Below are 24,405 nucleotides of genomic sequence, written 5' to 3' on the forward strand. Positions count from 1 at the left end.
GTTGTTGTGCAGTTTAATACAAAATCTATCCAGTGTTATTTCAAGTTGTTTTTGTGTCTTTCAAATTCTACATCTCCAGCCTTGGCTACACCCACACTCTGTATACGTGTGTTTTTAGTGGGTTTGTTCCAGGTTCCAGGCCGGCAAACCTCTCACTTGAGTGTTCCTGGCCTTGGAGCCACACGGCCTGCCCACTCTTTAGCTTGTCAGTGGTTTTTTTTTGTTTTCCTTCTGAATGTCTCTGATAGGTTCTCTGTGTTTGGCCTTGGCTCGCGGGCCTACCCACACTTCTGTGCATTTGCCCACGCTGTGGACACGCTGTTTGAGGAGCTCGGAGGAGAGCGCATACTCCGCATGGGCGAGGGAGACGAACTGTGTGGCCAAGAGGAGTCCTTTAGAACCTGGGCCAAGAAAGTCTTCAAGGTACTTGCAGTCAACACACATGCCTTCTGGGAATCATAGTACATAATGTGATTGTTTGTTTAAGAATCAGTGTTGGCTGAGATACATCCAGAACTTCCTTTTTTCCTTTAAATATGAAGCTCTTTTCCTTATTATATAAGCTGTTTCGTAATATATGTTACCATGTGTGTCACCGCACTGTAATACATCCGAAACTTCCTTTTTATTTATGTATATCCAAGAATCTTAGTTGATATACATAGCATGCAGGCATCATGATCATCAGCCAATATATTTTTGGAAATCCAACACACAGAAAAGAAAAAATATATGTTTTGAAGATAATACTGTCTAACACTCTATTCTAAATGGCTTCTTAGATAGTGCCTTTGGGGAAATCTTCAATGAGTTTGTGTAGGAGCTTCCTTACAGAAACTAGTGCATTTTGCAGCACTCTAGAAACTATTAACTATCCACAGAATCCTCAATGAATGATTTTGTTTTAATATACAGTCTTTAAGGAAATCATAAAAACAAAAAAGGCTGTATGGAGAACCCATAGTACACCTTGGAGTTTGTAGGAAATAGAGAGTACGGGTAGAATTTTAGATGAGTGTAGAAAATTGGATGGATAAATGCATGGATAGAAGGTTGCATACACTGGATAGATGGATGGATTGGCAGGTACAGTATACGCATGGATTGGTGGATGAATCGACAGAGAAATGAATGCATAGTTTTGGTGAATGGGTGAAGATATGGGTAGACAAATACAGTAGATGAATGGAAAGATAGACATGGATCGTAGATGGATAGTTATACATAGATGAATGGATGGATGGATGGATGGATAGATAGATGTGCAAAGAAGGATTTGTTGATGAATGGACTAATACACATGGAAGGATAGGTGGAGAAATAGATGGTTTGGTTAATGTATACATGGATGAATGGATGGGTGCATGGCCAGATGAATGGATAGATAAATGTCTGGATGGATGGATGGCTGGGTGGATGGATGGATGGATGAATGGTTAGATGGATGGATGGATAGATGGATACATGGCTAGAAGGGTGAATGGATGCATGGATGGATGGATGGATGGGTGGATGGATGCATGGCTGGATAATAGGTTGGCTGCCTGGTTAGATAAAAGGGTGGATTCGTCTGTAGATTGATGGATGGATGCCTGGCTAGCTGGATGGATGGATAAATGGATGGTTTGCTTAATGTATCCATAGATGCTTGGGTGAATAAATGCATGTTGGACTGGTACAAGGACGGGTGCATGGTTAGATCGATAGGTGCATGGCCAGATGGATGGATGGATGTCTGGATAGATGGCTGGCTGGGTGGATGGCTAGATGGATGGATACATGGCTAGATGGATGAATGAATGGCTAGATGGATGGATGGATGGATGGATACATGGCTAGAAGAGTGAATGCATGGTTAGATAATAGGATGGCTGCATGGTTAGATCGATAGGTGCATGGCCAGATGGATGGATGGATGTCTGGATAGATGGCTGGCTGGGTGGATGGCTAGATGGATGGATACATGACTAGATGGATGGATGAATGGCTAGATGGATGGATGGATGGATACATGGCTAGAAGGGTGAATGCATGGTTAGATAATAGGATGGCTGCATGGTTAGATGAAAGGGTGGATTCGTGGTTAGATTGATGGATGGATGCCTGGCTAGCTGGATGGATGGATAAATTGATGGTTTGCTTAATGTATCCATAAATGCTTAGGTAAATAAATGCATGTTGGACTGGTACAAGGATGAATACATACAGTCGTGGCCAAAAGTTTTAAGAATAACACAAATATTAGTTTTCACAAAGTTTGCTGCTAAACTGCTTTTAGATCTTTGTTTCAGTTGTTTTTGTGATGTACTGAAATATAATTTTATATATATATATATATATATATATATATACACAAGCACTTCATACATTTCATAGGCTTTTATCGACAATTATATGACATTTATGCAAAGAGTCCTCTGCAATTCCACTGGGCATGCTTTCAATCAACTTCTGGGCCAAATCCTGACTGATAGCAACCCATTCTTTTATAATCACTTCTTGGAGTAGGTCAGAATTAGTGGGGTTTTTTCTTGTCTATCCGCCTCTTGAGGATTGACCACAAGTTCTTAAAGGGAATAAGATCTGGGGAGTTTCCAGGTCATGGACCAAAACTGTCAAAGTTTTTGGACCCCGAGCCACTTAGTTATCACTTTTGCCTTATGGCACTGTGCTCCATCGTGCTGGAAAAAGCATTGTTCTTCACTAAACTGTTGTTGGATTGTTGGAAGAAGTTGTTGTTGGAGGATACTTGGTACCAATTTTTATTCATGGCTGTGTTTTTGGGCAAAATTGTGAGTGAGCCCACTTCCTTGGATGAGAAGCAACCCCACACATGAATGGTCTCAGTATGCTTTACTGTTGGCATGACACAGGACTGATGGTAGCGCTCACCTTTTCTTCTTCGGACAAGCCTTTTTCCAGATGCCCCAAACAATCTGAAAGAGGCTTCATCTAAGAATTTGACTTCGCCCCAGTCCTCAGCATCCATTCACCATACTTTCTGCAGAAGATCAATCTGTCCCTGATGTTTTTTTTGGAGAGAAGTGGCTTCTTTGCTGCCCTTCTTGACACCAGGCCATCTTCCAAAAGTCTTCGCCTCACTGTGCGTGCAGATGCGCCTTCACACCTGCCTGCTGCCATTCCTGAGCATGCTCTGCACTGGTGGCACTCCGATCCTGCAGCTGAATCCTCTTTAGGAACCGATCCTGGCGCTTGCTGGACTTTCTTGGACGCCCAAGAAGCCTTCTTAACAAGAATTGAACCTCTTTCCTTGAAGTTCTTGATGATCCTATAAATTGTTGATTTACTGTAGGTGCAATCTTAGTAGCCACAATATCCTTGCCTGTGAAGCCATTTTTATGCAACGCAATGATGGCTGCACTTGTTTCTTTGGAGGTCACCATGGTTAACAATGGAAGAACAATGATTTCAAGCATCACCCTTCTTTTAACATGTCAAGTCTGCCATTCCAACCCAATCAGCCTGACATAATGATCTCCAGCCTTGTGCTCATCAACATTCTCACCTGAGTTAAGAAGACGATTAATAAAATAATCTCAGCAGGTCTTTTAATGAAAGCAAAGAAATGCAGTGGAAAGGGATTTTTTTGGGATTAAGTTTATTTTCATGGCAAAGAAGGACTATGCAATTCATCTGATCACTCTTCATACCATTCTGGAGTAAAATGCTACAGTATTATAAAAACTTAAGCAGCAACTTTTCCTATTTCCAATATTTATGTTATTCTCGTTCACTACACCTCAGCGTCAATACTTCACATACTTCTTTTTTCTACTAAATGATTTTTATACTAAACTCCATTTAACACTTAATCTTCTAGGCTGCCTGCGACGTTTTTTGTGTCGGTGACGACGTGAACATCGAGAAGGCGAATGATTCACTGATTAGCAACGACCGCAGCTGGAAAAAGAGCAAGTTCCGCATGACGTACACGGCCGAAGCGCCAACACTAACACAAGGTATAAATAAATCTACACACACACACACACACACACACACACACACACACACACACACACACACACAAAATCTGCTTGTTGTAGAGTGTTGCATAAAAGTAAGCAGCTAGCAGATAGTATCACTGGTTATATTAATATTATAATTGGCTTTTATTAAGCTCTTAAAACTACTACTAATAATAATAATAATAGTAAAGAAATTTTGAAAAATAGAGAAGTACGCAGACAAATAAATCCACATTTATAGTTAAGAGTTGAAGCTACACCAATAGTTCAAAAACAACTTTTGGTCAAACACTTGTTAGACCTAATATATATATAGTAATGATAGATGATGATATTCGGCTATTTTAAATTGAAATGTCAAAATGTCTGTATTCTCTCTAGACGTCTCACTATCAATATGATAATGCTCAATCATTTTAACACCAGGGCTGTCTTACAATTTGCATGCAATTTGCATATCTCAAGTTGCGGGAAAAAACGAGGGAGTAATTAATTGAAAGTTAAATACAAAAAAAAAAAATTGGTGTACTTGAGACGCTTTAACATACCATACTTGAAGATGAAATATAAGATGAAATATTAATGTGTTAAATGAATTCATATAATTTAAAATAATAATGTTATGTCTCATACACAACCATACACAGTATGATATGCTGCGAAAAGCCTATACGGCTGTCCGTGGCCAGATAGAATAAGAAAGATTTTACTGCAGTAAAAGAAAAAACTTCACTAAGAAAAAAAAAAAAAAAAATATATATATATATATATATATATATATATATATTCTTGAAATTTGATTGATTGGAAGAAGCCCACTGTTTATGGTGTGATGTTCATAGTTTAATGATATATCTAGAGACACTAACAAAATAAAATTATCTACCGGGGTACTTCGGCAGATAATGCCACCCGAAAAAAATATTTCCAATTTTACCAATTCTTGAGGGTGTTCGTATTTGCTAGCTCATCTTGCTAAAAAGATTTTGAGCTATCGCCTTCATTATTATGGTTTTTCTTGTCAGTATAGTTGGATATGATTTTATCTTGCAAGTTTTTTTTTTTTTATCTAGCTTCTTTTTTAATATTGTGCATAACTCTGACAAGATACACAGCAAAATGTTTAAAGCTCCAACAAGCTATTAGCACTGACATTGACAACACTACCTCATAAGTGCAGTGTAAATCATTATACCTTGCTTGCTAATTAAACCTAATCGACAATAAAATGGCTTCTTTTCCAAAGAATCTGCATATTATGCCCTTATGTCATGTTAAAAAAAAAGAAAAAAAGAAATGGCAGCCATTATGAAATTCTTAAGTGGTCGTGTGTGCTTCATGCTTTTGACTTGTATTCCCCCCCTTAGCTCTTTTCAGCATTCACAAGAAGAAGGTGTACGGCGCCAAGTTTCTGATGAGACAGAATCTACAAAGTGTCAAGTCAAAGTAAGTGATCTGATTTCAGAGCTGAGCCTCAGAGTGCTTTTAAAAGCATTAAGCGCACTAATGCAGCGCGCATTAAAGAAACAGTCAGATCCATGTTTTCCACACACGCACTTCGATATCGAGCACTCCGCGACCTCGGCGAGGTGTAAGAGTGGTACGCTTTCAGATCACGCTGCATTACCAGCACTGACATCTACTGTAGCTCTGTCTCGTTCTTATGCATTATAGAGCGTACAAAACAAGTAAAGTTAACATGGGTTAAAAGAGAAGTAGGAGAAAAAAGTTTAAAAGCCTGAGGAATATCCCTGATCAACAGTGTTAATGGTTTAATTTTGTAATGAAAATTTTTTTTTTTTTTTTTTTTTTAGAGTTAATGAGTTGTCTTAGTGTTTTCAATTTAGTCAAGGCCATGTTTCTTTTCATAATCAATGCTAAAATCATTTTAGCAATGGAGATTAGTAAGATATTAACATATTTTTTTAAAGAAATGTTATTAAAATTATTAATTTTTTTGTTTGGTGGGTTTTCTCTGGATACTCCAGTTTCCTCACTAAGTCCAAAGACATGCAGGTTAGACTAATTGGCGTTCCCAAGTTTCTGCAGAGTGGGCGTGACAATGGGGCGTCAAACTGGCACAGAAGCGATGTATACTGTATACCTAAATCTAGGATGAGAAGTATTTATCACCCAGTGTGCTGGGTTGCACGTGGACAAAATACAATAACTTTTTTACTGTTAATAGAAACGATCCAGCAATCACATTATAGCTAGCATGAGTGTTACAGTAGTAACAATAAGAATTATTCCTTGATAGCTAGCTTATACTCCAAACTAAGTTTTTCCCCCAAACAGTGAGAAGTATTTCCAGTTAAAGGACAATATTTGGCTCTCACACATCATCAGTTACTACAGAATCTACAATCTATTGCTAGTTAGTGCTTCATTCGAATCAAGGTTGCAGCTTGACTCTACGTGTCAGTACTGTGTAACACTTAGCGCTAGCCACACATGTTTTTGGTGATTATTAATAGATTTAACAGAAATATTGAATGCCATGACGGTTGTATTTGATTTACTGTATTGTCTTTATATTTTCTTTATGTACAATGTGCTAGCTTAATAAATTAGCCAGAGTTAAAGCTAGTTCCCTCTTCATTTTTAGTTTTTTGGAATCAAGCTTAGCATTTTAGCATCTAGTTCATATAACTTTACCTTAAAAGCATGAGTAGTGTGTTTGCTTATTTAAATTCTATTAAGTGTAACATTAGAGAATTGAATACAAGACAAACAAGTAGTATGATGGGAATTTTTAAAGTTTTAATCTAACCACAACTTTAAATGCTGCAGAATTATTATAGGTTGGTTTAAACCATTACTTTGAAAGGTTTTAAACACAAAAAAAAACTTAAAGATTCAATTTTCTAGAAATTTCCTAAACATTTAGCAACTTTTAACAAAAGATATAACAGAAATTTTAGGGGTGGGGGAAAACCCTCACTAATTTGGAAAAGAATCACCCCCTCCTAAAAATGAGAGAACAATCACATAGAGCTAATCACCTTCTTAATGGCACACAAAGCCATTTTCCTTTTAACCGTGATTAGCTGTGGTCATTTTGATTAGCACAGCATGAAAAGCTGGAGCATTTAAGTCCCTGGTAGTGCCACTGAAGCAAACAATCAACTATGGGCGACGAGGCAGTATTTTAAGATCTTTGGGATGAAGATGTGGCACAAGTCAGGAGATGGTTCCAACAAAATTCCAAAGCTTTATCACTGCCAGAAACACAGTAAAAATGTATGTGGTACAACACAGACCAGGACGTTTCTCTAGGAGCAAACTGGTCAGAGAGGCTACCAAGAAGCCAACAGCAACTCTGAAGCAGTTGCAGAAATTTATTACAAAGAGTGGTCATTGTGTGCATATGACAACAATATCTATCTATCTATCTATCTATCTATCTATCTATCTATTAGGTATCGCCACCTACTGTACTGGAGTGTGAAACACTAGAATGGCTGGAAAAAAAACTATTAATGCTCTGAGCATGATTTGACATTTAAACAAAAAACTTCAGTACTAAAAAATAAAAAATCATCACAATGTGCAAAAAAACCCAAATTGAATTGAATTGATAGTCTACCGTATGTATAGACTCATCTATTAACAAATACAGTAATTAAGTGTCATTGTGGATAAAAGCAAGGAATTACATGCAGGAAATATCAAATTTCATAGTGAAATCAGTGTTATCTGTAAAGATTAACGTGCTGACGTTTGCTGTCGTAAATGTTTGTCTGCTCATACGTACATTTCCTGTTGGACATGTTTTCCAACAAAGTGCTCACAAAAGGGTTTACAGACCTTTTAATGTGAGAAGCTTGAGGGAAGGAATAACACATTTCCTGATGATGCAGTGATCCGACTGTACTCGTTTGAAATCCATGTTAAAACGACCCTGAATAGAGATGGGGTTATAGAAGAGACGCAGTTTATTTAGTGCTTGTATTTTCATTCTCTGAGGGCGAAGTGTACTTGGTGGAAAAAAAAAAACAGAAATGAAGAAGGACAGCTCTCGAAAAAACATTCATAATTCTGAAGAGAGAGCCTTATATATCTAGCTGGGTACAAACAAATTTATTTGTGAAGTTGCTCAAATGAGCAAAAAAATATGGTAGTCGTGAAAATCCAGTCTGTATCCTGTTAGAGCTTTCGAGTTTATGTACATTTATGTTCAATGACAATAATGTCATTTCGAACCTTAATTGGTAGGTTAGAAATAATTGATGAGTTGAGTTCCTAAATTTTTATGCAGGTTGTTTATTTTTTCATTTATTTTTTTATTTCAATTGCACGCATTACTTTAATTTAAAAAAAAAGTGAAAGCTGTTCAATGAACAATTTAAACTAGCCATTCATTAGGACAAAAGTAATAGCACACTCCAAAAGCGTATTAGGGGTGCTCTTTCAGCATTTAGCTGCTGATTTGACATTTTCATCTCTCTTTTCAGTTTCCAGGTATAATTAAATGTACAATTATTTGCTGCTGACGCTTTTGGAAATCTTTAATATTTTCCTTTAGTTTGACCTACAGTATGAAAACTTTTATGCAAAGATAAATGAAGCTATTGAACTGTAATTGAACCATTCACAACTGCAGTCTTTTTTTCCCCTTATTCTCAGTCGATCCACTATATACGTCCAGCTCCACGCCAACAACCATGAGAGTCTCAAATACCTCCCTGGAGACCATTTGGGCATCTTTGCTGGCAACAACGAAGACCTGGTGACTGCACTGATCGACAAACTAGAGGATGCACCTCCTGTCAATCAAATTGTGAGGGTGGAGTTTCTGGAGGAGAGGAATACAGCGCTGGGTAACGATGCGTAGATTCATTATTACAGAGACAAACAGAGTAGGAGTTAGTCGGTCTGTAGACACAAAGATGCAAAGACTCTTATTTTAAGGAATGTTTTTTGTTTGTTGAGCCACTCAGTGAGATATGAATCATTCAAACATTAAAAACCATCTAACTTAAGACATGAACCAGTGAGAAACAGGTGCAGATGATGACAGATGATCAGACCGGTGATTGGTATACAGTACCGGTGATGCTGAATGTTGAGTGCTTGGAACAGATGAGAGGGGAAATGAGGCTGCTGCTGAGGTTGTTACATAAACGTTTTACAAAAGTTTTGTAATTGTATCCTTAGGCACTTTGCAGCCTGTTGCAGTAAAACATTTGTTGATATTTCTGTCTTTTAATCTACATAATTTATAAAGAGATATTAAATGTGACTGTAATCTTTTTGTATTTATATGCAAATTAAATCTGCCATATTAAAAAAAAAAAGCTAATGTGAAGCTGCCTTGAGACTCTGAGATGCTTTACATGCAACCTGGAATTTTATTCTGCTCGAGGGTTTAATAATAAATGAATAAAGACCGTAATTATCTCCGTCTCTCAGCAGGTAGAGCTGTCTAGACTCAGGAGTTTTAAGTGGCACATTTGTTTTAAAATGAAACCTGGCTAGGGATGCTGTTCTTGGAAACTAATCAACAATGCCTAAAAGTTGATTTATTTACTGTTAAATTGCACATTGTCGATTTATTCCTTTTATACTGCAGCAATAATTGTATAAAATGTTTTGTCATTTATTAGTTAAGGAAATGTTAAGAGTTAATCCCGATTAATCACAGTTTTAAAATACTCTGAATTACTTGTATTATTAACTTGCAATGTTGGAATAAATAAATGCATGACAAACTGGTTAGACGAAACAGATCATGCAGATTTAAAACATCTCAAGCATTAACATTCAACAAATGTTAAATAAAATCTTTTGGAAGGGGACAGCACTGCATGCAGTGGCTGGGTAGAATGGGGGTGTGGCAACCCACTGATGGAGGGGCTCGACCCAGACCTTCGGAAATTTCCAAAAAGAATCTAGAGCCTTAGCCGCCTGAGCCACCACTCCCACATCTTGCATTTAATGTATTCTTGTAAAAAAATATTTCTTCTTTCTTCTTTCTTTTCAAACTTCCCATCAGAAACTTTTATAATGAAACTTATCGTTCAAGCACACCTGGTGATGTTTCCTCAGTCATCTTATTATCCGCGCTAAACGTGTGATGAAAAGCTATTAGGGTCAAACTTGGTCACATAATTAATTTGCGTAAAAAAAAAAAACGTAATGCATTAAAATTTCTAGTTTAATCATATGCATTAATGCGTTAATATTGACAGCACTACTTGAATGACAAACCGGTCTAGATTTTGTCGTCCCTTTTTATAAACAGTTGTTCATCAGCATGTCTCTTCATTTCTTTCTTGAAGTTGATTTTTTTTTTTTATCTTAAAAATTTTACCTAGGAACTGCAAATATCTCCATCCTAAAACTTTTTTCCCCCATGTTTGGGGAGGAAACTTGAATTTACAGCTTTATCTTCCATTGTAGATCACTGACCCTTGACTCTTTTCAAAAATTTTAAATAAACATGTCCTTACAAAAAACATCACTGTATATATATATATATATATATATATATATATATATATATATATAGGGCTTATATAATCACTATATACTAGAATAAATGTACGAGGTATTCTATTATGGTATTGAAATGTAAAAGAACAACATATTGTGCAACATTTAGTCCCGTTTAAAGTAAAAGGAAGCAGAGATGCTCGGAACGCATCCTGCCAGTAGGTTTAAAAATAAATTCATAAGGAGCATAATTAGCTCAGCATCTCAGCATGTCGAGCTGTCTAGATGCGGGAGGTCAGTCGCACATTTGTGTTCATTTATTAAATAATTAAATACAGTCTAGACAGATATACAAAGGGCATGCACATGTACAATCTGCAAATCCAAGATGTAAACAGTATAAAAGTGCATGACAGCATATCTGACGGTTAATCTTTGGATGCTGCTCTCAGTGCCAGTGATATTTAACCTGTCTGTCTTCTTTATGACTTATTTCCTCTCTCTCCTCTGTAGGAGTGATCAGCAACTGGACTGATGAGAGTCGGATTCCTCCGTGCACCATTTATCAAGCGTTTAAATACTTCCTGGACATCACGACCCCTCCAAGCCCTGTGCTCCTGCAACAGTTCGCTCCTTTAGCCACCAATGAGAAACAGAGGAAGAGACTAGAAGTGCTCAGCAAGGTAGGAAAAAAAACGAGCGCAGGCCAAACGTCAAGACAATTATAACCATGAAGTCACGATCAAATCTCGAAACAAAAAAACTTCTTTGTTGTTTTGTTTTTGTTTTTTTCTTCCTTTTTTCGTTTTCACCCTAATTCGCCAGCTTTACTCATTCCGCTAATGTATTCCGATCCATTGTCCGACGCTTCCTCTGCGTGCCGCTAAAGATGCTGCCGACCGCGCGTGACTCCGGCTTCGCTTTTCAAATTAGCAGCAATTTTCTCAGTCAGATCATTCATTACCCCTCCAACTGTCTCGCTTATCCTTGCCAATCACTCAGTGTCAATGCCATTTTCTCCTGCCTCGGAAATATTTCCCTCTCACTTCCTCCCACTGTAACGCGGGCTTTGCGGTTCGCGCGCAATGTTGCTAAAAGTGGCTGCCAAGACAGTGAGTCACCCCCGTTCTGGTTCAGCTGACTCCGTAGGAAAAGACGAAATGATTTGCGAAAGGGAAAACTGAGGCGGAAAAGGAGAAACGCCAATGCGACAGAGAGGACGAGAGAGTGAATGTCTTCACTCGTGCAGCATTCTTTTTCTTCTTAACGAATTGTAATTTTAGATTTTAGCTTATTTAGCTTGTATAAAAAGAATAAAACACATTGCGATGTGTTGATATACTGTAGGCTAAGTGGTTAAGGTGTTGAACTACTGATCAAAAGGTCCCAGCTTCAAGCCCCAGCACCACCAAGCTGCCACTGTTGGGTTCTTAAGCAAAGCCGTTAACCCTCAACTGCTCCGATATTGTAAACAGTAAGTGTTTAACTTTAGAAATGTCTTCACATAATGTACTTTCAGCATTTAGATTCAATCACATACTCTTCAGGGTAATTTAACCTATTCATTTCTAGGATATTTCCATATAACCAACATGGATCAGAATAGAGTTGGGTCAGCATTTCCTGAAAAAGAACTTTTTTTTTTCCACCATGGTTGTTTTTGTGAGCGGCAACAAGCCTGAGCTGCTCGTTGCTCTAATTGCAAATAATAAATTTAAAAAACGCCAACTTTCTGGACACCAGCCATAGGAGCAAGTGCTAGGGCAATCCAACAATCTGAATCATAATGAAATAAATGATTATCCTTTATTAGTTAATGACAGACAAGAGACACCAATCAGCCATGACGTTAAAATTATTCACTTTAAAACCATCTATGTTTGGGCTTCCCCTTGTGGCACTGAGGAAGCTCTGGCCTCTCAGGGCATGGGAAGGGCCCATGAAGGGCATCTGTGGGTTGGCCATGGTGTTTGGCACCAGGATGTTGGCAGCTCTTTCGGTGAGTTGCGGGGTGCAGCATTTGTGGATCAGACTTGTTTTTCAGATAGAGCCTGGGTGCTCTGGTGCATTCCCATCATGGCCCAAATTTTTTTTTTTCCTGCAATTTGTGCTGCCTCGGATCAGACTGGATGAGTTAGCCTTTGCTCCACGTAAGCATGGGTGAGCCTTGGGTGCCCATGATTCTGTCACTAGTTAATTTGTATATATTTTATATTTTATCAGTGTTAACGTGTTAATGTTGTGGCTGATTGATGTATGAAATACATATGTTGTTTAAAATGTGTCATAGAGACAAATTATATACTGTAAGGTAACTTGGCCGGGCCAAAAATAACCCAGTCCAGTTGGTGTAGGTTCAGAATATAAACAGTATATACTATAAGTGTTAAGGCATAATACCTTGATCATGCTAAAATTGTCATGTCCTTGGCAATAAATTCATAACTGTGTTTTATCTAACTGAAACATGGCATGTTGGTTTGAGAGAACACCTCACAATGGCTGCGTTGGCACTTTTTGGGCACGTTGCCAATTGTGAAGCTAAGGACTACAAGGGCTTTTTGGCTCATGATGATGGCAGGCATACTCTATGAGACATATTCGTGTCCAGAGGGTCATCATCGTAGAACAGTGTTTTAAATGGGGGCCCATGTGAAAGATCTAATCACTGCACAAGCACCCGACAATATCAGGCCTATTTATATGCATATGAGCTCATGACTAAACAAAGTGGGTGTATTGAGATCCATTCATAGTTTTGAAGGGCAGTCTGGCACAAGGTTGTTATTATTATTATTATTATTATTAGTGCTGAGGAAACTGTGCTTAAGTGGAGTATTTGGATTGAGAGTCTTTAAACGACCTTGAATTTGATCAGATTTGTATGATTTGGTAAATACACGTTCTTTCATTCAGTATTTTATTACAAACACTGTAAGTTCTCTGATGGTGAATTTAGAATTAAAGTCTCATTAGTATTATTATATATTAGTATTATTAAATAAATGACTGGTCATAAAGTATTGAAGAAAATCAGCACCTGAAAAATGTTCATCCTTACAGGTTCTGTAAGCTCTTTTTTTTTTCACATATATATATATATATTTTTTTTTTAAGGGAGGGGGGGATTTTTTCCTTAATTTAGTGGTGTCCTATTTCTCCCAGTCACTAGGGGGCTCCCACATTAAGTCTACTACTACCACTATCACGTGTTTCCTCCAAACCACCGCATCTTTTCGAACTGCTCGCTCACGCACCGTGAGGGCGGCGTAACACACTCGGAGGACAGCGCTATCCGCTCCGTCCGCTTGCGTGAGCTCACAGACGCCCCTGATTGGCTGTAGAACCGTACATAATTGGTGGGAGCACGAAGTACCACTTGTCCCTCCCCTCTGGGAGAGCTCGGCCAATCAGCTCTCTCTAGACCTCCGGCTGCGAGAGGCTACAGCATTACCCGGGGATCGAACCAGCGATCTCCGGATAATAGGGCGAGCACTTTACCACTGCGCCACTTAGAGGCCCAAGTTCTCTTTCAAAGCTCTTGATGAAAAGTAGGATCCTTTTCATTTAAATAGCAATCAACTGTAAAATATTTTTAAAGCTTCTATTTTCTAAACCAAAATCATTTCAGTTAAATGAGATAGTGTTCCTGAAGAAAACAACTGAAAATGAAAGTTAAGGAGAATTCTAAGGAGGTTAAAGTTAAGTAAAATAATTTCATTACTTAAGAATCTGGTATAAAATTAAATATACCAAGTTCGATGTCCCAGTATGTACTGTTTGGAGTTGGAAGCAGCGTCCCACCACCCAAGACCAGGGTTGGTGAGGAAAGCCACAGTAAGGCCAACAGTCACCCTGAAGGAGTTCTAGAGTACATGTCAAGAGCTACTACTGATATGTTGAGAAAGGAATGGGAAGTGTGGATAGAAAAAAAAATCTTTGGTCTGGAAAAGCCATACTTCACTAGTCTATCTTGTTGCCCAGTTGAGACCAAGTTTGAGATAGAGTAATTGGGAATGCTTTAAACTGTGGCACAAACTGGACACATCTTCCTCAGCGGTGTGCCCCAATTGGGGAAGTTTTCAGCACGGTCGGAATACGGACATGTTGAAAGACATAAGAGTTTTGTGCCTGAGACCCATACTAATGTACGGCTGGTCTTTTATAGCCAAGCAATTCGCTGCCAGCCCTGGCAAGTTGAGACACTCAGCCATTCTCGAACGAGCCGTGGAGCTGGCTGTGGTGCTGAATGGGAATCCTTGGTCTCGTTTTTTCCTGATCGAGCGAGAAGCATGAACATTGTGAGAGGCACTGGTTGTAGCCTCGCCATCACACACCATACGTTAATTACAGTATCAGGCTTAATTACAGACCAGCGGATCTATAAAATTCAGAAATAGGATTATAAGATCTGTTTAAGTGTATCAAAAGTGTTGGCTTAAAACAGGGTTGAATACTTTTGTCAGGTCCTGTATATCAAAGTTTTCTTGATTATCTACAGTAGCAATCAAGCTGTGGAAAGCAGAAGTTAATTCACATACGGTATTAGTTTCCAGTTCTACATCACAGGCAATTTGTAACTCGCATTAAATCAATGCAAAGGTCAATCAGAGTTGTGAACATTGTTCAATGTGGCAGCTTTTAAATTTCAGTATTTCTCAAAATTATACTGTAATTTCTATTGTTTCTCATCATGTCTTGTTGTGTTTATCCATGCAGGGTCTACAGGAGTATGAAGAGTGGAAGTGGTACAATAACCCCACAATGGTGGAGGTATTAGAGGAGTTTCCATCTCTGCAGGTGCCATGTACACTTCTCCTTACCCAGCTGCCCCTGCTGCAGCCACGCTACTACTCAATCAGCTCCTCACCAGACCTCCATCCAGGCGAGATCCACCTCACAGTGGCTGTGGTCTCCTACCGCACTCGGGGTGAGACAGTTTGAACCTTAGATTTTTAGAGAAAGTAGTGTCCAAAATATTGTATGCAAGTTTCACTGTACATGTTTTACATGAGGCTGAAAAAAAGGGTACGTATGTGATAAAGACATTAGTCTGGTAGCGGATGTCTACTGTACAATAACCAACAAGGATTTAAAGTATGAGAACGGACTTAAAAGGGGAATTCATCATAGCAAGGAGAGGTGTGTTTTTAGAGCCATAGGGAATTTATGAAAATCAATGTTTCTCCAAACGCAAAGAAGAAACCGGTACGTACACCAGTATGGTCCACTTTACCTTATGGCTCAGGGCCGGTATTCACAAAGCTTCTTAGAATTCTCTCAAGGAGCTCCTATCTTAGCTTAAAAAGTCCTAGCTGGGATTCCTAGACTAAAAGTGATTTAGGAAACTTCTCAGAGCAATAGTACAAAAACCTTTATTTTAGTAAGGAGGTGTGGTCGACCATGTTGCTTGGGATAATGCAACAATTCGGGGACTGTGATTTTGACCTCTGCAAAGGTCTTAAAAAGCACTTTTTGTGAAAATAGAATACATGATAATAGAACAGATGGTGAAATCATAATGTTTGTATATGAAGAAATTGTATAATCATCACTACAGTATGCAAAGTAATAGGCTTCTGTTATAGGCTAAATATCTTAAAGATAATTAAACAGCCAAATGTTGGAAATGGCTCTACTTTTAAAGCAACCAATTATCACACAGTACTTACTATATTAAAGTTCTTACATTTATTCATCATACTGATTTTATTACTTTTAATCCATTATCCATAGATTAATGGGATCAGACTGGCTGACTTTTACTAATTTACATGATTGCAGGACCGTCTATTTAGGTTGCACTTTTGGATGGTCTATAGCCAACAGTCGAAGGGAGATGGAAGGTTTGATGAAACCAATTCTTTTGTAGTCAATGTTGAGGTGAAAGCAAAGTTCTTAGACCATATCAATAGGGACTTGGCTGGTAAAGAACTATACATAACCATGGAATAGAACTGGAAAAAGAATGTGGTGAATGGATGATGTAGAAGGGGCATGATCCAATATATATATATATATATATATAAAGCGGGAGACAAAACCAAATGGAAAGAAATGATTAGGACAGGATTCCCAGTCTGAAGACACCCAAGATGTCAGGATGTAATGAATGGACTGGACTGGTTGTCCAAAATAAAATTAAATCAAGAACAGAAAAGCCAACAAAACTTAACAATTAGAAATTTAGTATGAAGGCATGAACTAATAATTAGGATGATTTATATTTTGTCAAACGTACCAGTGGACGATGAAATTTCCCCGTTATCATGTACAGCCTGAATTAAGTCAATTCAAAGTGCTTAGATGAATGTAACCAAAAATGGCACTTTTAAACACTTCTAAACCCACTGAACTTGTAACCGACTCCAGCCTGCCCTACTGGAAACTTAGCAATTATTGGCAATTTTGCATGAAGTGCAATACACTAAGGACCTTTTTACTTTCAGCAGCAATTTGGGCATAAACTAAATCATTTGGTTGATTTGTTACAACTGATTTGATCACAATAAAGATGTTAATCATCTCCCGCTTTTCCGAGGTGACCTCTCGCACTCCTCCGCTCGCTCTCCTCGCCCTTCTCGCTAAATGCATTGTAAACATCAAACGATGTACATAATGACATAATTGCCAGTTAAATTATACCAATAGTGCCAATCCATCTGAGACGCACTCCGTCAGAACCCAGCTGGCTCAATCACTAGGCATCGAATCAGCGCTGGAGAGGTGTTCAGTCAATCGAGAGTATGTTTCATTCTGTGCAGACGGAGCGGGTCCCATACACCACGGAGTGTGTTCATCCTGGCTGAACAGCTTAGACACGGACGAGATGGTGCCGTGCTTCGTCAGAGGGTAACAGATTTTTTTTCATATTGTTTTCTGTTGCAGGATCATTTGAGCTGTTTTTTTTTTAAGGCACAAATGCTTTTTAACGTGCCACCCATTGTGGTTGGAGCTAATTTCAAGGCTTGAGTAGTTATCCATTTCTGAATAACTTCCTGATTTAAAAATTAAAGTGTAAGTATTCGAATCCATTCATCTATCTCTGAACCTGTGTAGTCCAACTAGGGACCATGGAGGCCAATGGTGGTTTACTAAAAACAGCCAATTGTATTTATTCCCAATTTATGGCCATGGTGGGACCTCCGTCAACACTCACACACTTATTTGGGAATTCCAATTAACCTATGCTGCATGTCTTTGGACTGTGGGAGGAAACCGGAGAAAACCCACCATGCACAAGGAGAACATGCAAACTCCTGCATATGGGAATCAAACCCTCGACCCTGGAAGTGCAAGGCGACAGTGCTAACCACTCTGATATCATACCGCTAAAGATTTTAACAACTGCACCTAAAACAGTCTTTTTTGTTTTTTTGATCACTACATGAATATACAGTTTTAAAGGACCTATATGTTAATATTTCCTAAGCAAGAGTTTCTAAGCTCAGAGTTCTTTTGCATACTGTAAACTTTCTTTGTTTTCACTCCTCTTCCAAACACACCATTTCTGTGTCCATACATAAATAAGCTACTGCTGAGCCAAGCCTCTTTAGAGAATAGCAGAGCTGAGCAACAAGCTGTGAAAGGGGATCTTCTTGTATGAGGTCACAACAGGGGAAAATCTAATCAGGTTGTTTAAGCCTTAGCCAATACAGAAATAAAATAGGGCACTTTTGTTGGAGGGAAACCGTAAAAATAGTCATCATAAATAAATAAATGAGATTTTTATTTCATTACAATTAATGATGCAAAGTTTTCATTCACTTCCAGAGCCCCAACCTTTCGCATGCCAAAGGACAGCAAAGTCCCGTGCATCCTCGTCGGACCAGGAACAGGCATCGCCCCCTTCCGAAGCTTCTGGCAGCAAAGACTTTATGACCTCGAAAATAAAGGCGAGTTCAAATCCTAAAACATAATTCCATCCTCTCAAGCATCCGTCCAGTTGTAATGTGAGTGGCTTTGTGGATCTTTTAAACAGGCATCAAGTCTTGTCCGATGATCCTGGTGTTTGGGTGTCGACAGTCGCAGATGGACCACATCTACAAGGAGGAGACCATCCAGGCCAAGAACAAGAAAGTGTTTCAAGAACTCTACACTGCGTACTCACGAGAGCCTGGACGACCAAAGGTAAAAATTTAGAATGAATGCTTTAAGTTTAATACGTACAAAAAATATAGGGAAGACGACGAGACAGGGTACGCTCAGTGATTTACTATTGCACTTGCTGCATTAGTGAACATAAGGGGTGGTATCAAAAAGTTTCAAGATTAGCTCTGTTTACAAGAAAATACTTGATTAATTAATTAGTTACTTAATTAATTATTAATTAGTTGATTATTATTTGCCGAGTTGGGAAGTGCGGAAGTTCTCAGATTATCATCATGCACAAGTTGCCCGACATTTTTATGTGTTGAGCTCATTTAAGGTCTTCCTGATCTCTTGCCCTCTTCCAGTGATGTTCTTCCTTCTTTTGAAGCGCGCAAGCCACTCAAAACACCTTAAACAACTCATCGTAGCATCGCCATAAACTTGCTGAATCATGTCAAATGTCTCTGCAGCAGATTTGTCCAGTTTCACGCAGAAAAGCACAAAGCAGTCAGTAAATGATGCACTAGCTTAAATCACTGAAACTTACCCACCTGGGTTAGACTTCACAGCTTCAGTGTGAATGCATTTCAGATGCTTCTACATCATTGTAGTGTTGCTCTAGTGTACTGTCTGCATTTAACTTGTTTTGGAAGTTTATTTGCGAGGAAATGCTTCTGTATGTTTGAAAGTTTTTGGTCTCGCTTTTTTTTAGTATTATTTTGTCATCAGTTATATTTGAATCGTTAGTACAGAATTAAACGTATGGCAGACAACTGAAGTGATATTGCCCCCAGCACTTCCTGTAGTGCATTGCTGTTACAAATAATTATTTATGATGTTTTATAATGTATAAAGTCAACCAAAATTTTTCATTGTATTATAAAAGTCTTAAATCTTGTATTAAAAAATGTCACTAGTTGTGTTAATCAATTATTGCAACCTTATAAATATTGTGCTTGGTTTGGTAAGTGGATCTTTGAAAATTGCATTGATCCCTGTCTCCTCGGGGACATCGTCACTGAAAGAAAACCTGGGAAGATTTCTGACTATGAACAGGAGTTCCACAGTGCTGCTTCAGCCAGGGCTAATTGTTTTTGTGCTGGTTCTGGTTTCGGATGAAGGATTCTTCAGAAACATGAAAACTGCATCAGACATGCCGTACAATGTTTATTGAACCTCAAGTGCATTGAACATGATTATTAGACTTGTCTAGACTGCCATACAGAATACACAATATCATCCTTATTTTTATCAACATCGTAAGGGTTTTAAACGAACCGTCTCAGAGCGGCCTTGAACGACACGGGCAACTTCTATATAATGTGAAAATTACCCGAGCGCTTTGAAGAAAGCACCATGAAATGCGGGTGAATGAAAACCGCAGGTGTCTAATTCACGGTATAAAACTGTTGAATAGGATGAGAGATGATGCAAAAGTTCTCCTCTTCACTGAAATGTATACCAGCATTCTCGCCCACCTCGACACTTTCGAGTTTTTCATTATCATCTGTCTCACTTTCTTCTTCACCTTCTCTTTCCCTTTATCAGAAATACGTCCAGGATGTCCTCTGCGAGCAGTTGTCTGAGAAGGTGTATCGATGCTTGAGAGAGGAGGGGGGGCACATTTACGTGTGTGGGGACGTGACCATGGCCGGAGACGTGCTGAAGACCGTCCAGCAGATCATCAAGCTACAAGGCAACATGACTCTGGAGGACGCTGGGTTCTACATCAGTAAACTGAGGGTCAGGCCTGTTTTAAATTGCTAGGTTAATTAATTTCACTTCTTGCAGAGCTTCAATCCACATTTTATAAATAAAAAATAAAAAAAACATCCTCATGATTTTGGGAAACAGAAGAGTGGACATCGTGCTTAGTGAAGATTGGCGTTCTGTTTCCTGATTCCTTACAACATGGCTGTTTTTCAGCACAGGACATCAAATCTGAGCTTGGCTGCTCAGAGCCTCAGCATCTAATTATCTAAGAAAAATGTAATGACTTTGGTTTTACAGTATGTAGTTCCCGTAGGATGTAATTTTTTTGTTTTCATATCATATGTAGGATGAAAATCGCTACCACGAAGACATTTTTGGTGTTACTCTGCGTACTTACGAGGTGACGAACCGTCTGAGGTCAGAGTCTATCGCATACATCGAAGAGAGCAAGAAAGACTCAGATGAGTAAGTATCTATTTTGCTTATTGTTCAATTTACATTCACCTTCCATATTTTTTATTCTACTTTATCTACCTACACTATATACACAAAAGCTTTTGGGCAGAATCTGTTAATTATTGAATTGAGGTGTTTCAATCAATCAGACCCCGTATCCTCAGTGAAGGGCAATCGTAATGCTCCAGCATACCAAGACATCTTGGACGATGCTTTGCTTTCAACAGTTTGTGGAAGGCCCTTTCCTTTCCAACATGACTGAGCCCTAGTGCACAAACAAGGACTATAAACACACGGTTTGATGAGTTTGGTGTGGAAGAACGTGACTGGCCCAAACACAGAGCCCTGTGACCTCAACCCCATCAATCAGCTTTGGGATAAACTGGAACAGAGATTGAGATCCAGGCCTTCTCGTTCCAACAGCAGTGCCTGACCTCATAAACGCTCTACAGAATAATCAGCCACAGAAACACCCTAAACTTTTGTGGACGGCCTTCCAAGATGAATGGACGCTGTTATATTGTAGCTGCAAAAGCGGGACCAACTCCATATGGAAGCATATGTATTTGGATACAATCTCATTGCAGGCTTGGCCAAATACTTTTGCCAATATACTGTAGTGTATCTTTGCTGTCATATTGAACCAGAACACAAAATCAGGATGAACACAGATCAGCCATAACATGGTGAAGGTGGTAATGATGATGTGCATAACACTGATTATCTCATCACAATTTCCCCAATGTCTATGGGTGAGTTCTGCAGTATTAAGCAAGTGAACAATGGAAGCAGGAAAAATGGGCGATTATGAGGATCTGAGTGACTTTCATGAGGGCCCATTTGTGACAGCTAGACATGACAAGAAGCTCACCCATGTGTCAAAGAATGGCAGGACCCAAGGTTTCCCAGTAGAACACTGACCAAAGCATTAAACTGACTTCACCGGCTTGTCTTCTTTCCATAGTGCATCCTGGAGCCATCTGGTCACCATGCATGCACTATGGGAAGAAGGCAGGCCTGTGGAGGTAGTATGATCCTGGGAAACCTTGGTTCCTGCCATTCATGTGGATGTAACTTTGACACATGTACTGTAGTACCACCTACTTGAACACTGCTGCCGATCATGAACACACCTTTTAGCAACAGGGTTCCCTAATGGCAGTAAGGGATAAAAGTCCCTGCCTCGTGCAGGAATGGTTTGAGAAACATCTCGAAGAGTTCAAGGTGAATATTCTCCAAGTCTGACCCATGGTGAATTAAAGGATCTTTTACTAACTTCTTAAGCGGTCTTGTGGGGTCCATGTCTTAACAGGTCAGGGCAAACATGGGGACATACTAGAGGGAATATTAGGCAGGTGGTTTTAATGTTATGGCTGATTTGGTGTACATCCTGAAAGATTTTGCTGAAAGAAGCTCCTAAATGAGAATATATTAATTATAGGTTAATTTAATTTAAGTGTAATTGGAGGATAATTTTACACGTTAAGAGTTTTTCTCAGTATTTTGCCAACAAAAGAAAAATTCCCAATTACATGCAAGCTAGCTAAATCTTTATCTAACTTACCAAAACATGGCCAAAACATTGTATTGGTGCTAAAAAGGGGAAATCCTCATTTTTTAGAAATATACATCTACATTTATATTTTTATCAGATCAAAAGAAACACATTTGCTGAATCGTTTCATGTCCTTTTATGTCTGTAATGTCCGGAACTTTTTTGAATTCAAATCTTTCAATGATCTTAACTGTCATTTAGATGAAACTCTACCAATTTAGATTTTACATGAAAAGACATGAACCTAAAGAAATGTATTATTCTAAAATGAGAAATTGTTAAGATATTGCAACATGAATTTGACATGGTTACGGACACTACAGATTTTTAGTTTTTTAAGCTTTTACCAAAAAAAACTATTCAAGCAACAATTTTTACAGGTCATATGCTTCTAGAACATTTTAGTATGTATAGTCATAAAGAAATATGAATAATAAAATTAAAAAATGTGTCCATTTTTGGGAGACATATAAAATCATCTCTTCAAAACAGCTGAAGTTAGCAACCTGAAATTTTTAGAGAAGCAAGATTGGTCACTTCCATATTGCATAAACTTGAGAAGTAGCTTCTTTGGCACACATTTTCTGTATTATATCTATAACATAAAAAAAAAAAAAACGCACCAGTACTGTTTTTAGCTGCTAATTAATATGTATTAAGTAAATTACAATGTAATAGCTAGCTTAGCTTAGTGCCACTTTTCCAGTTACTTATATTTTTTTGAACATAACTATCATTTTACATGGATTCCTTCAGGTCTTTGTGTCTAATAGCAGGGTGAATGCGTTTTCCAATAGCACCGCTTTGCGCTCTTGACATTAGCACAGCTACCTCTAAAGCCAGCGTGTTAGCCGTAACTATAGAGACAGTGATGGAGCACGGTGCTGTAACAGGATTAGTGCTGAGCGAGTGGCTCCTTGTACAGCAGCTCTCTCGCTTGTGCTGGCGCAGATAAGAGCCTGTTCACCCGGCACTCTTTGTGAGAGCTGTGCTCAGAACGCGACACTCAGAGCGTACCAACTCGTTTCCTGCGAGACGAATCACTTTAAAGTCCTCACGATTGGCAGATGAACCTTGTTTTAATTGTCCTCTTCTCTTTTGTCTGTTTATTGCAGGGTGTTTTGTTCCTAAAGCCTCATTTTGTTACCGGATTTCTGGATTTCAGGAGCGACAATGAAACTCGGGGAGGAAACAAAAAAAATAAACAACTTCTACTTAAGAAAACTGTGCCAAGTTTGTCTCTTTTTTTTTTTTTTTTTTTTTTTGTCTCCTGCATTTGTGTGGTCTGAATCAGCACTCACAATATCGATGAATTTTTTTGGTCCTTTCTTTGGTCATTTTTTTTTTTCTTTCCTGGAATGCACTTTTTTTTCTTTTCTTTTATGTACATTTATTTCCTTTTGTTTTCCTTTATGAATAAGCCGTGCGCATCATGGCACCAGAATTCAACCTGCCTATTGTAGATGCATGACCGAGACCCATGATGTCATGTCTTGCTACTGTATATGATCATTGTATAAGTGTTGGTGATAAAATCTTTGATAAAGCTTTGAGTTTAGTCAGGACCATGTCATGTCTGGATCAGGAACTTTAAACGCCACCATTGATAGAGAGGCTTTTCAGTGTTTATTAATCGATGCAGATTTAAATGCATGCGCTCTGTGATTTCTGATCGAAATAGTGGCAGCTTCAGTACCGATTTTAGATCATCACCACAAACGAGTGCATTAAGCCGAACCGGACTGCAACAGAACTATTTTGGCTCATTTATTTCTGAGTCATCATATCACGTCTGGTTTGAGTGGATCGAAGAAAAAAAAAAAAAAAAGGAATGGGGAAAAAGAATGCTATTGTGTGTGGGTTTTTTTTTTTTTTTAAGTTGTTTTACATCTCAAGCATTGTTTGCAGCACAAGTTTTTATGATTGATTTGCACATTGTTGTTCATGTCCTTACTGATATTTGTCTCAGCCCTCAACGGAAAGTAAAGTGCATACTTATACCATAGATAAAACTCCATAGATGTGAAAACCTGGTCATTCAGTACATTCAGATAGTCAGCTGACTTCATTTTATTTCTGGACTCATTAGGTCACATGACCTTTTTTATCGCTCCAAAGTCCAATCTTTATGCTCTCTTCGCAATCTTCGCCTTTTTCCTGATGAGT

The 24,405-nt window shown here is 38.5% G+C and overlaps 1 protein-coding gene across 1 annotated transcript in view; it reads left to right on the top strand.

Moving 5' to 3' along the window:
• nos1 (nitric oxide synthase 1 (neuronal)) overlaps nucleotides 1-23,491 on the top strand; it is a 68,809-nt gene extending 45,318 nt beyond the window's left edge. The window contains exons 17-28 of the mRNA XM_053481599.1: nucleotides 249-423; nucleotides 3,842-3,980; nucleotides 5,354-5,432; nucleotides 8,616-8,809; nucleotides 10,938-11,107; nucleotides 15,144-15,354; nucleotides 17,189-17,276; nucleotides 18,198-18,319; nucleotides 18,406-18,554; nucleotides 20,064-20,258; nucleotides 20,575-20,693; nucleotides 23,355-23,491. Coding sequence (XP_053337574.1) covers nucleotides 249-423; nucleotides 3,842-3,980; nucleotides 5,354-5,432; nucleotides 8,616-8,809; nucleotides 10,938-11,107; nucleotides 15,144-15,354; nucleotides 17,189-17,276; nucleotides 18,198-18,319; nucleotides 18,406-18,554; nucleotides 20,064-20,258; nucleotides 20,575-20,693; nucleotides 23,355-23,370 — 1,657 coding nt within the window. The 3' untranslated portion in view covers nucleotides 23,371-23,491. The remainder of the gene's footprint in view (nucleotides 1-248; nucleotides 424-3,841; nucleotides 3,981-5,353; nucleotides 5,433-8,615; nucleotides 8,810-10,937; nucleotides 11,108-15,143; nucleotides 15,355-17,188; nucleotides 17,277-18,197; nucleotides 18,320-18,405; nucleotides 18,555-20,063; nucleotides 20,259-20,574; nucleotides 20,694-23,354) is intronic.
• The last annotated feature ends 914 nt before the right edge of the window (nucleotides 23,492-24,405 follow it).

Source organism: Clarias gariepinus, chromosome 21 (assembly GCF_024256425.1).
Source record: "Clarias gariepinus isolate MV-2021 ecotype Netherlands chromosome 21, CGAR_prim_01v2, whole genome shotgun sequence".
In the NCBI taxonomy this organism is placed as follows: Eukaryota; Metazoa; Chordata; class Actinopteri; order Siluriformes; family Clariidae; genus Clarias; species Clarias gariepinus.